We start from the raw sequence: 13516 nt of genomic DNA, 5'->3' as shown, positions 1-13516 counted from the left end.
CAATTCGTGGGCTCAGCCGCCCAAGGAATGGGAGGAAAACCCCGATGTGCTCAGCAATGGGTCGCTCCTGAGCCCAGGAAAGAAAATATAAGGAGCAAATGAGAAAATATATATGGTGAAGGGAAAGGGTGTTTTCAACACAACCGTTTGGGAGCTGGTTCTTCAGAGGGTATGTGAATTAATGGCTGAGTTGAAGCCGGTTTCTGGGGTGTTCCCTTGCTATTGGGATGCTATAAACAGTATAAATATGGTTGAGTTTATAAAAAGACAAAACCAAAACCAACCCCAACTAGCACAGGAGCGGGGAGGGGCTGAGCTCTTATCAACCTCCAGCTCTGGAATAAATATCTGCTAAGATATTAAACCAATTTAAAACAAAACAACCAAAAAGTTAACTCTGTCCAACTCCGTCAGCTCCCAGCCCTGCTTGTGCTCACAAAATCACAAAATAACCCATCGGAACTCAAAATAATGTCGCTTTTTTTCACCCCCCTCTTTTTTAAATATCTAAAACAAAATGTTACAGAGCTTCCTCGAGCCACTGCGATACCAACATCTGTAGAGAAAGAAACGAAGATTTCTCCTCTGATCGCCTAATGGCTGCTGGGCAGGAGCCGGGGGCGTCCCGCCTTGCCCGGCGCGGGGCTCCCAGCCCCGACCCCCTCCCCCGGCGCGGGGGGACCGGCGGAGCCCCCGGCGCGGGCCCTGGCGGGAACCCAGCGCGGGGCCGCGGGGCGGGGGGCGCCCATTGTTCTCTCCGCGGAGATTTCACGCTCGGGCTGCTGCCCCATTTCCCTCCCTCGATATTTTTTCCCCCCGGCTAAAAGAGCTCCTTGAGCTGAAGCGGGAAACGGAGCCGGATTTCTCTCAAACGCACCCGAATGAAACAAAACAAAAAAACGAACAAGAAAGCCCGTCCCGATACGGGTTAAATCCCCTTCGATTGGGGGAAGCGGCCCCGCCACCGAAACTGCGCTGCGTTTCCAGCCCCGCGCTTCCCGAGGGAGCCCCGCCGAGCACCCCGGGGCGGAGGAGCCGCGTGGGGGGGGAAGGGGGGGCTCCCGCCGCCGGGTCGGACGGAGCCCGGGCAGCGCCCGCCGGGGTTCCCTTTTGCTCCTTCCCCCTCCGCCACCACTGCGGAGCGGAGATCGCGTCCCGGACGCCGCGGTGCCCCCATGGCAGCGGGGCCGTTCGGAAAGCCCCGTTCGGAACGCGACTCTGTGCCGAGCGGAGTCAGCGCCGATAAAAAGTTGATGGCCGGTGCGTGCCGACGTGACTGCAAATTAGATTTGGGCTTTAAACGCACGTGAGCGGATTTTTGGTTTTGTAAGATCGGTTTGTTAAGGTTTTAAAGCTGAAAAGCAGATAAACCGAGCGACAGGACCCGGAGCCTGAGATCCCCGTACAGAATGAAGAAATAAAACCTTTGCTCTCCAAGCTGAGCGCGCAGATTCGTGCTGAGCCACAAGCACCGCGCTCTTCGCACCGGAACGCTCGCTGAGAAATGAGGTTCGCGTCGTTTCGGCAGCGCACGGTGTGAACGCAGCATTACAAAACGAGGAGTCCCTGTGGCTTCCCGGCCGCGCAGTCACACAGACACCGAGGCGAACACTTTGTGGCTCTGCTTTATTAGAAAAACCGCCCTACCCGGCGCGGGGCCGCCCGCAGCGCTATCTCCAGCCCTCTGGCTTCATTGCTCTCCACCCGCCCGGCCGCGCTGCTAGCCCGGTACCCGGTTCCGCGCAGCCTTCGAGCGGCGCGCGGTCCGGAGACAAAGCCGGCACCGCACACCGGGGATCGGCGGCCGCTCGCCCGCATCGTCGCGGTCCCGGTCCCGCCGCCGCCTCTTTGTCCGCCGCGCTCACCGGCACGGCCGCACTTACCGCGTGACAAAGGCAGGGCCGCCAACCGGCTCTCCCCGCCCTCGCCCCCCGCTCCCGCGCCCCCTACTCTCGCGCCCGCGCCCCCGCTTTCGCGCCACGCGGGCCGGCGCGTTAGCCAATAGGGAGCCGCGCAGCGGCGCGCTCCGCCGCCCGCTAGCCAATGGGAAGAGGCGGCGCGCCACGCCCCGCGCCGTTTTACTACGAGCGGCGATGGCCGCCCCACGGGTGGGAGTGGAGCCGCGTCCCCGACGGCTGCCCGGGGCCGGCGCGGAGTGGGGGTCGCGGTACGGGGGTCCGCCCGCCTACTCCGTACAGGGCGGATCCCCGCGCCTCGACCCCCGCTCCCCGCTGCACCGGGTGCGCCTTTATTTTCTGGCATTTCGGCCTTCGGATTTACTCACGAAACCGCTACCCAGCCCACACTTCTTGCAAACAAAGCTCCGTATTATTGAGCACTAGAGACAAATATTCCTCCTTATTAGCGACATGTTTCCAGAGGAGCAAAAGAAAGGGACCGCTAATAAACGGGGGGTTATTTCGACTTCTTTTTTTTTTTTTCCTTTTTTTTTTTTCTTTTTTTTTCTTTTTTTTTCCAGCCATCCGGTTGCGATCGTGCTGCGGACTTTCAAGCTTCATTTCTGACAATAGATCTCCCAGCAAACACATCAGCTAAAGAGGACGCTGCATGGGCGCAGCCCCGGTTGGCGGCCGGAGGAAAACCCACTTTTTCCGACCATGGCGGAACGAGCACATGCACAGCGCTGGGAAATTCGGCACGGATCGAATTCGTGCAGAGCGCAACGAAGCCTCGAGGAAGGCGGCCGATGGCTGCCCGGGTCCGGCCGAGCGCGGGGCGCTTCGCGGGGGGCTGCGCTCGGCTGACATCATTGTTTCTATCGACGACACCATAACGTTTGAAACGATGAAACACAAATTCATTTCGGGAAATGCCTCGGTCGGCGTTAAAGAGCCAGGAGGAGGTTAATACAGTCCGGGGAGGGGAAAAAAATGGGGGAGGAGGGGGGGATATAAAGAGAATTATTTGCTCGTTTCCAACAAAACGGAAGTAGCGCTTAAATTCCGATGAGCGCAGCGCAGCCCGCTCGCTCAAGCCGACAATCCCTCCAGCCCCTCCAGCCGTCCCGAGCTGCCTCGCTCGCCCATCCCGGTTCCTCGCGGATCCGCGGGCACCGCCGTGCACAATATGGGAGCGCCGCGTTCGCGGCTCGGCTCGGGAAGGCCGCGCACGATGCTTCGCGAGGGAGCGGCCCCGACGCCCCCGGAGCCCCGCACGGAGCGGGGGGAACAAAGGAGCCGCCCCGTCGAGCGGTGCCGAAGTCGCGCCCCGCGGCCGCCGCGGCACGCGTGGGAACGAGCGCGGCGCGGGGAGAACGGCGGTCCGCCTCGCTCCCGTCGTGCGGGGCCGCCGCGGGAGGGACGCACCTCCCTCGGGCGATCCGAGCCCCTCCGGTCGCCCGCACGGAGCGCGGCCCGGCTCTCATTTCCGTCTCCACTCCCCGGCTGCGGTCGCATTCCCGAGCCCACCTCCCCCCCCCGAGCCCCCCGCCGTGCTCGCCCGGCCGAGTCGCAAACGGCTCTGGGGGGATGGGGCAGCGGCCCTTTGTGTGCCCCCGGCCCGGCCCCGGTGCCCCAAGCGAGGTCCCGCCGCGCCGCTCCCCGTCCCCATCCTCCCCCACTGCCCTCCGCCCCTTTGTCTTTTTTTTTTTCCCTTCTTGTGTATTTTCCCCCCTTTCCCCCCTCCTTCCCGTAACGCCCGCATCGCACAACCATTACCAGATGGGGCTCCGAAGGGGCTGCGCAGCCCCCCGCCCCATCGCAGCCCCCCAGCACGCAGCCGCGGCCGCTCCCCCCACCCCCCATTCCCATCCTCATCCCCATCCTCCTTCTCTTCCTCCCCCCGACCCTCCCGGCGCCTCGGGTTCTCCGCGCCGAGCCGCCGCTGCCCAATCCCCCGGCCCGGCCCGGCGGGGAGGAGCGGGGCGGGGGGCGGGCACTGCGGTGCCTTTTCCCCTCCCTCTTCGGGCCGCCACCCCTCTCGCTCGCTCCTTTTCGGGTGGCTGGGGCCCCCCCGGCGGAAGGGTAGAGGCGGGGGCAGGGCTTGCGCCCACCCGGCTCCGCGTTCCCCTTCCCCCGCCCTCTGCTCTCAACTTGTCCCGTCCCGCCCGGCTCCCCCCCGGCCTTCACCCCGACCCTCCTCCTCCTCCTCCTCCTCCCTCCCCCCTCCGGCTCAGCCGCTCGCTAATTGAAGAGCCGGGATTCCTCACGTGAGAAGTTGATTTGTAGTTTGAACACGTGGCTCATTCAAAAAGCCGGAATATTCAAGTAATTTTTTTTTTCTTCCCCTTCTTTGCCTCCCTCCCTCCATCCCTCCCCCTCCCCTCCTCTCTCTGTGTGTTTTTTTGCAGCGAGAGGCGGTGCCTGAGCGCACGTAGTGTGACATTTCCATAGTCCGCCCGCTGCTGCCGGAGGGGCTCGGGGGCAAAGACAAAAAGTACTTTTTTTCCCTCCCTCCCCTCCTCCTCTTCCTCTCGCAGCCCGCCATCGCGGCCCGGCGCCGGCTGTTCCCGCGGCCCCCCATGCGCCCGGGTGGCACGGCACGCACTTAGGGCTCCGTTCGCCTTCGTTTTCATTTTATTTTTCACCCCTTGAGAGAGGGAGGGAGGGCCGCGAGCTGCGGAGCCGATTATCCTCCCCGTCCTCTCTCTCTCTCTCTCCTTCCTCCATCGCGTTTTGTTTTCTCCCCACCTCCTCCCGCCAGCCGAGGGCTGCAGCAGCCGCCGGGAAGATGAACAAGCTCTACATCGGCAACCTCGGCGAGAACGTCAGCCCGCTCGATCTGGAAAGTCTCTTTAAGGACTCCAAGATCCCCTTCTCGGGCCAGTTCCTGGTGAAGACGGGCTACGCCTTCGTGGACTGCCCCGACGAGAGCTGGGCCATGAAGGCCATCGAGGCGCTTTCAGGTGAGCGGCCCCGCGCCCACCCCCGACGGCCCCCGGTGCCCCCCTGCGCCCAGGTGAGACTCCCCCGGCTCGGCGGCGGCCCCCGGGGGAGGGGGAGGGGGGAAGCGGAGGAGGGCCGGGCCCGCGGCCCCCTGCTTTTTCCACACCCCGGGGCCCATCGCGGGGGCGGGCGGCCCTCGGTGCTCCCCCCTCCTCCCCTCCCTTCTTCCCTCCCCGAGGCACCGGCGCAGGCCGCGGGCTGCCCGCCGAAATGCCCCGCGGCCGGGAGGTGGGAGCCCTGCCGCCCCCCCCCTCTCCCCGTTCCACCCGCTATTTATTTCGGTTTCTTTTCGCCGCTCTCACGCACCCATCACCGCCTCCAGCAGCTCGCCGGCTCCCGGCCCCGACATCCTGTTTTTGTGCATTTAAAATAAAAAAAAGCAAAAACAAACCAACACCAAAACCCAACAAAACCACGCAACAAAAAACACACCGCCAAAAAAAACCGCCGCCACCAAAAAAACCCACCAAACAACCGAATAAAGACGGTAATAATAAAAACAGCGGGTGAAGCTGCTTAGCGGAACCTCCGCGAACGGCGGCCCCGCCGCGCTCGGGCCGCTTTCCCCGCGTGCTCCCGGGCCGGCTTGGAGGCCCGTGGCCCCTCGCAGCCCCTTTTGCCGTCCCCCAGCCCTTCCTCGGGGGCAGCGGCTCCGCGGCCACGGCTTTGTTCCCGCCCCGGGCCGCCCCGCGCTGCCCCGCGGCCGATGAATGGGCTCTAACGTGTTGCGCTCCGCTTTGCTGCCTTGCGCTGCCGAGAGCCGCACGGCCCCTCTCCAATATTTTCCCTTCTGTTCTTCTCCGCAGGTAAAGTGGAGCTGCATGGAAAACTCATAGAAGTTGAGCATTCAGTCCCTAAGAGACAAAGGTAATTTCTCTTTTTGTCCCATTATTATTATTATTATTATTTCCCTCCGCGTTTCCCCAGTGAGAAGTGATTTGAAAAATGCATAGGCTTGGGTTTCTCTTCCTTATAGATAAAGGGGCAGTTTTCTTACACCAGCGGTGTGTTCTGTGCTAGGATGGCCCCCCGCGTTTCTATGGATTTAAAAAGAAGAAAATAAAAGAAAAAGAAAGGAAAAAGAGAAAGGTCTTTCTGTGGAATGCTCAGCTTATTGCATTGCGACTGGGAAGGGCTGCTGTTATTTTAAAGTTCCGTGGAGGAGTTAAAATGTGGTATGTGAGCAGGAGCTGCAGTGAGGGGCTGTGGAGCGGCGAGCACATGAGCTCCAGCAGCACAACGTGTGGTGTAAATACGCTGCTGTGTACATCTCTCTGCTCCTGCCATGTTGGAGTCCGGAGCGTTTTATAGGCACGCGGTGCAGGGCTGTGTTTGACTATCTGTGTGCGAGAAGGTTTCTATCTCCCTGGAGCTGGTGTAGCGAAGCAGCGGGAGGGTGACTCCTTCCCAAGAAGGGCTGGATTAAAGAGTCCTTAATTTCAAGATGCATGTTTAATATATATATTTTTTCAAGGTAGTAATTGAGTGGGCCTCGTGTGTGGAGGCGATACTCGCGATACGGCAGGGCGGTGTTTTTTCTGCTGCCTGTAGCAATTCGGCCACAAACGTTAGATTGCAGGGAACCTGGAGCGCAGCAGATAGTAGCAGAGAAAGGGGAGAAACTTTCCACGTGCTTGTTTCTGAGCTCCATTATTCAGCCTGAGAAGTAGGTCTGGCCGCGGAATTTCGGGAGAGGGGCTTCTGCCCTTTCAGCGTTCATTTTAAAAGCACGGTCCTCTGAAAGGAGCTGATTGGAAAAGGAGGATTTGGCCGTAGTAATTGGGGTGCTTTGGGAATTGAAGTTTAATCACTGTTGGGTGTTGGAGGAAATCTTTGCTTGGGAAGGCGCGGAGGATTTTGGGTTTAGTGAAGGAGCATTTAAAAACAAAACAAAAAGAAACCCCAAATCTTTTCTGGACCATTTCACGCTATGCTGATCGGTGTGGTTGCATTTGGTACTTCTTTTAATTGGGAATGAATGTACTACGTGCGCCCCTTCATTTGTTATGCAAGATACGTGGCTATGGTTTGCAGCAGTCTGTATGTCGGGTCTTCTGTACATAAAAAGCAATTGCTGTGGAGGGAACATATTTTTAGATTTAAGGAGGAAGAGGCCATGGGACACACGAGGGCTGATCACTTCCTCTCCATTTCCATAGTAATTAGACGTATCGTTCTTATTCACCTTAATCTTGCACAAATTACTCTGCTTATGTTGTAGAAAACAGATTTATTTTGCTTGTGGTGAAGGCAAACTGAACATTGCTGTGCCCCTCCCCCCAAACTTTTTTGTATCACCGTTCAATGCGCTTCAATGTATTTTTCCTGCTCTCTGAGTCGTCAGATAAGATCCACGAGGTGTAAAAGTCCCTTCTTCATGTTTGTTGGTGTCTTCCTGTGTTTGCGAATTCCCAGCTATCACCAATGTGGATCTGCTTGCAGTGGGGTTGGGAACAGGGCTGCCTTGGACTTCAGCACTTCTCCAGCCTACATATGGGCATAGCAATGGGGTTGGGGGAAAAAAAAAAGAAGAGGCAGATACAATTGTATCAGTCTAGCCCCTTGTTTCTCCTGAAGCCCTCTCTAGTTAAAGCACACACAGCTCTGATTTATACCGTTTAAGAGAAAATTAACTTGCATTTCTCATGGCTGCACTTCCTTCCCCTTTGTTTCTACTCCCCCTCTCCCAAAATCAAATATAGAAACCCATTTAAAATTCGTTCAGTGGCCCCTGTACGTAAAATTGCTTTTCCTGCTCCTTTTATAGATGTAGGATACTTTTCCATCTGGGGGTGGTTCTGGGAGGAGGGGGTGGTTGTCAAGAAGTTGGGTTTTTTTTCCATGTCTCCAGACATTGCTGACGGGGTGTGTATGTAGGGTGGTGAGGTGTGTGTAAGAGCACGGCCTTCCCGAGCTGGCGTTTTGGTGAAGCTGGTTGTTAAAGTGTTTTCAGAGTAACTTCCTGCAGCCCCCGTGTCTCCCAATGCAGGGAGTGCTGGTCAGGCCTCCATGGGGCCTTGTGTGCTCCTCTGCCTCTGAACCGGCCAGAGGAGTGGCACCATTCACAACACCAGTGAATACACCAAGCCCGTCCCTCTCTGTGAGTGTACAACTAAGTCGGGTCAAGTGATGCTTCTTAAGAGCAAAAGTTGGTCTGTGGTGCACTGGAAGTATTTAGAGTGTTATATTGCCCCCTGGTCACTGTGAGGCTCCTTTGTGGGGAGCTCCAGCTCGCTGCCTCGCAGATTCCTCCATTATTATTATTTTTAAAGAGTGTATGGCTACCATTGCTCCCACTGGTGGTCTGCGGGTGTCTTTCCAAAGGAGGATGGGAGGGCAGGCAGAGTGCTTGGCCATCCATCTCTCTGTCGTGCACGGGAGGTCAGGGTGCCATAGGCCAGGGCTGCCACGATGCCGACGGCTGAAGCAGGGCTGAGGGCTGGGGTGGCTGCATTCCAGCCTCTGCTGGATCCCCATGTTGGGAGTGGGCACACCCAGGCCTGCAAAATTACCTCCCTACCTGCTGTGCAGGCCTGTGTGTGTGGCTCTGCCTCCCCTCCCCCTGGAAGTATTTAAAGACAAGGGCTGTGCTGAAAGAAGGGGCCTGGTCAAGGTTTTCTTGATGGAAGGGTGGGGAATTATTTTGGGGGAGGTGCAAAGTCTTTAATAAGCTTCGGTGTAGATTTCTGACTTACTATGGAAATCTCAAGGGAACACGAAAGGAATGCAGAAATTCTGCATTCGGACCCCTCTGCATGGAGGGAAGGCTGTTGCAATATTTAAAGCTTTAGGTCATTTTATTCAAAACTGTGTGGAGGCATTGCAATAATCCTGCCTGCAAGTCATGCTCCACCGAGGAACGTGGGGCACGGTTCATGGTGGCTGTGTCTTGGCCCGGCTCTCTTCACTGGGGCCAGTGCTGTGCGGCACATGGCATGCCTTTGGGTGCTGCCTTGTGGCGTGGCAGGAGCAGTTGGAACCTTGTGAGGCCTCCTGTGCTGTGCCTGGTTGCTGAGATGGCCCTGTTGTCACTTTGTGCTGCCCCCTTCCCCTTTATCACACCCCAAATGGGGGCACCTGGGGCTGGGCCTGTCCCTTCCAGGTGCTTAAATCACTGGTGACACCTGAACTGCATTAATGAGGAGGTGTTTTCTCTGATCAGGAGGTTAATTTTTCTTTTTTTTTTTTTTTTTAATATTTTTTCCTCCACACCTCTGGGGGCCCTTTGTTTCTACTGAGAAAATAAATCCCCTTTCCCTCTGCTGGAGGGGGTTCCTCTGCGAGAGGAGGGTGACAAAGGTGTGCAAACGTGGGTGAGGCCTCCTCCGATGTAACGCCCAAGTGGGTGATGACCAAGCTGAAGCAGGCCCCAAAGTCCTCACAAAACCCATCCGTGGGAGCCTCGTGCTGTGCTGTCGGATTGGGTTGCTAATTTCTTGTGTAATTAGGGCTTGTGTGTTGTGTGTGCACGGGGCAGTGGGAAAAGGCTTCAGGGCCAACCTATGCAGGGGAGCTACGACAGTCGCGGGTATTTAAAAATAATTTAGTGGCAGACATTTTTAGTTTTGCTTCTGTAAACACAAAGCAAGGCTAAGCACGCTGTATGTGAGGAGATGTGATAGAAAATGTCACTCATTAACCGTATTCGTGCCCTTTTCTATGGAACGAGGCTGAGGCCGTGCCTGGGTGCAGATCAGTGTTTTGGAGAGCGGGAAGTCAAGATTTGTGATTTAAAACTGGAAGTTTTATTCTCTGTTTCTCACACTTCAGTTTGCAGATGTGGGCAGGGATATTTTTTTCCCCCCTTCTCAATAAATAAATAATTGTCTGAAAGCTCGCAGTTGTAGTAGAAAATGTGAACCTGCATAGTGATTCCTGTGTGGACAAGTTGTGATGGCAAGAACAAGAAATTATTGCTGACCATGTTCTCTTGTGTTGTCGAAAGCTTAAATTTTATTACTACTCGCGCTATCTCATCTTTAAAAAAAAAAAGCACATCCTTTTTTGCTGCAGTTTATTTAATTAGCTGAAGTACATGAAACACCCCTCCCCCCCCCCCACCAAGTTGTGCCCTGGAAGCTCGGTCTCACTCTCTTTTTGCTTTGTTGGGAGAGCACACCTGTAGTAGACATCAAGTTGTGTGTAGTTAGGTAAATCCAGAAGGGGAGGAATGAAAAATAGTGGTTTTTGAAGTGTAATGTGGGAGTAGTGAATTATAAACGGGAAACATTTAAAAATTCCCATTTTTTCTTTTTATTCTTACTTTTGGATTAATGAGAACCCTTTTGTTTCTTTTTGAGCCCTTGAAGGTGGTATTTTTGTTTTAAAAAAAACCAAAAACACAAAAAACCCCAAAACGGGGGTATTCATATCAGTTGCTCTTTTAAGTGCAGAGCATAGGATTCTGCAGGGCTGGAGTCCTTTTATGGTTTCTGGCTGGCTTTTGGGTGGACTTAAATGCTCAGTTTTGACCTGAAAAATTCTTGAAGATTTTGGCATTTATCTCCCTAACAGAAAACATGGAGCTTCCATAATGCTTTTGAGCAGGGACACAGGCAGAAATAAAATACACCTTCTCAGCCATGCTAAGGGCTCACAAAATGAATCCTACCTCATTAAGCCTGCTCTTCTCCCTAAAAGCATTTAAACTTTGAAGGGCTTATTCCTCCCAAGCTTCTGATACTCAGTGGAGAGAGGTGTGGAGAACAAGTACAGCTCTTTTCTGGTGGCTTCGTCCTGTGCTCAGTGAGGCAGGTGTGGTGTGGCATGGACGTCAGCTTTTTGTTCTCGTAGTTTAAGCCAGTTTTGATCTGAATTTGAAATTAATCAAAATTTGCTCCTTTAAAACAAGAAAATAGATGGAGTGTGGGGGTAAAAAATAAACGTTATAAAATGTCAGGAGAGTAACTTTCCATCTTTTTCAGAGGGACAAGGATAGGTGGAAAAGCCTGAGCAAAGGTGAAGCATTCAGCAGTGCCTGGGTGCAGTATGTGCACCCGGGGTGTTGCAGTGCAGTTCTTTTCTAAAGCATGCAATGTGGTTATCTGCGTGTTCTTTCTCTTGGCTGAAGCAGAGTACAAAGTTTCATGTTAGCTAGGATTAAAAACTTTTCCTTATTTTGTCTAGCCAGGTGACGCTGTCACCAGAAGTACTGAGGGTTTCATCTATGTATATTTATATATATTTACATTTCCCTGGACGTGCAGAGAATGCACATTTATATGGATTTCCATCTCGCATCTTTGCTCTACCAGCCTTACACCTGTTGTCCAAATAAAGACAACGTTGTTGTCGGTGTGATCTGAAAAACTGTGGGGAGACCCTTGGCATGGGGTGTGCTGCAGAGCAGATTAGGTGCTCCTCAGTCTCCTGAGGCTCACTTATCAGAGCAGGCACTTTGGGGGCAGTTGTTCTTTCCCGTCACCTACAGTGTAAGCAACCTGCCTTTGGGAAGTTCCTTTACAGAAGCATGTGCTTCTGTGTATGTTTGGGCATGTTTCAGGTAGTCTAAAGATGAGAATGATTTCTAAAAAAGACTGGGAAGATGGAAAAACAAAAGGGAATAAGAATCTGCAGTATTAGTTGGTGTTGACAGATACATATGTTTGGACAAGAAAATCTTCATATTTGTAGTTAAATATCTTTGCATTTGGCAAATCAAATGTGCTGCTAGGGTCAGTATTAGGGTAAATGTTAACATACTGAACATAAAACAGCAGCAAGAAAGCAGGTAGGAAAAAGGTGCTTTATCCATAAGAGTACAGAAATTTGATATGGAAAACTATATTCAATTATAATGCTAATTGTTTTTCTGCTGGAATGCGCTCTTACAGGAGTTTGCATAAGAGAAACCTCCTGAGTAATGCAACCATAGCACCAAAGTACCTCCTTGTTTCTTGCCTCTTCATGGTGCACCAGCATCACCTTGTTCTCATCTGAATGGAAAACCGACTCTTAACAGAGAACACAAGGCATTCAGTACTGTTAGTCTAGTCCAGGTTTGGGTTGGAGCACAGAGAACAAAATAAGTCAGAGAATGACCTGATGCTTCTTGGATATGGGACTAAGTACTGAAACAGTCTTGGAATGGAAGGTCTTGAGGTGGGATGGGCCCTATTCCATTCAATTTTTTATCCAGTATCTTGAGATTATTAAAAAAAAAAATAAAAAAAAATAGTATAACTTGGTCAGAAATAATGCAGGGAAATGTTTCTAAGTGTGTGTGTGTATATAGCGTGTGTAAAAATATGTAAGAAACATTATATTATACGAGTGCGCTACTGTAAAATCAGTGCAATTTAAGGAGAGATTTTCTAAAAATATCTGGGGAACCTATAAGAACAGCCAGGGTTGTTGGCAGTGGCTCTTTTCTTGTTGCTAGTGTTAGCACACTTGAACACAATCGGAGACGAATGTTCACTTTTGAAAGATTAACTTTCATGCTCAGCTGAACTTTAGGAAAGTGATTTTAAAATAGGTGGTCCGCACTGAGTGTCCATTTCATTTTCCCCTCTGAAAGTAGCTGAGCTTCGTTTTGGTAAATCAATTAAAAACTGAATGCCAGTTCTCCCTTAAAAATGGAGCTTGTTGCACCTTAATGGAGTCTGAAGTGTTGTGGGGCAGAAATGTGCCCCATCTGTACCAGGAACATGCATACATCTTCTGTTAAAGGGGAAGATCTCCCTTTAAGTAAATAAATGTAACCTTCAACCCCCCCCCCCCAAACCTACTGTTGGTTGTTTGGTGGGCTTTATTTGTACAACTGTTACAGGATGGGTCACCCAGGTATTTGTTTTCAGCCATCAAGCGTACTATTTGGTTTACACACGTGTGGGAGACTCTTGATGTGCTGGTGACTTTTCCACTTATCACACAGGAACAGTTCAGGTTTTCCTCTGACTTCTATAGTAAAAGTTTCAAAGCAGTGTGTCCGTAGGACAGTACTTGGAAAACATTCTGTAGATGTTTGAGGAATTCAGGCAGTAGTTTAATCCAAGATAAGAGACTAGATAATGTGCAAACGGCATGTTTCCCTTTTCCTGTTGTGAGTTCTGATAGAAGAAGTGCTTTAGATGGCTTTCCAGTGAAAGTCTTGCAGCAGCTGTAGGTATGTGACGTGAGGAGAAAACATAGTTCATCTAGGAATATTATGCACTGGTTGGTCGCAGATGGGTATTGCTGCTCCATCAAGGTTGTGAGGTTCTTCCCATCAGGGCCCCACGGTATCTGAAAGAATCCCTTTTTCCTTTGGAAAAGCAGATCTGGGGTGTGTGGAGGCAGCTGCTCTCTGGGGCCGAGTGAGAGCTTCTGCGACCTTTAGCAGCGTTGGTCTCTGTGGGTTCAGGTGCTGGCAGTGCGAGCTGCTGTGCAACAAGGCTGTGGGGATCCTGGCCCTGGTGGGACAGCCGCACTGCCCTGTTGCTCATTCCTCACTGTTTGTAAGGAATTACAAACTCTGTGGAATTTTCATGTAGGTTACTTTCATAGTAACGTGTCCCCTTCAGAGCTGCAAGGTATTTAAAGTTGTACGGAAATGGAGATTATCTTTCAATTTCAAGTACAGTAAGAGATGTTAAGCGTGTAGTTAAACAGGTGTTCTGTAGATTTGCTAA

General features: G+C 52.8%; 1 protein-coding gene across 2 annotated transcripts in view; it reads left to right on the top strand.

Moving 5' to 3' along the window:
* The first annotated feature begins 4017 nt into the window (after positions 1–4017).
* Positions 4018–13516, top strand: part of IGF2BP3 (insulin like growth factor 2 mRNA binding protein 3) — a 102508-nt gene continuing 93009 nt past the window's right edge. The window contains exons 1-3 of one of the 2 annotated variants that reach the window (XM_072328877.1): positions 4018–4168; positions 4310–4864; positions 5711–5771. In XM_072328877.1, coding sequence (XP_072184978.1) covers positions 4690–4864; positions 5711–5771 — 236 coding nt within the window. In that variant the 5' untranslated portion in view covers positions 4018–4168; positions 4310–4689. Of the gene's footprint in view, positions 4169–4274; positions 4865–5710; positions 5772–13516 lie in introns of those variants that run through there. The other variant, XM_072328878.1, reaches the window with a different exon arrangement.

The sequence above is a fragment of the Excalfactoria chinensis genome, chromosome 2, assembly GCF_039878825.1.
Source record: "Excalfactoria chinensis isolate bCotChi1 chromosome 2, bCotChi1.hap2, whole genome shotgun sequence".
In the NCBI taxonomy this organism is placed as follows: Eukaryota; Metazoa; Chordata; class Aves; order Galliformes; family Phasianidae; genus Excalfactoria; species Excalfactoria chinensis.
This window is presented reverse-complemented; position numbering and strand designations above follow the sequence as displayed.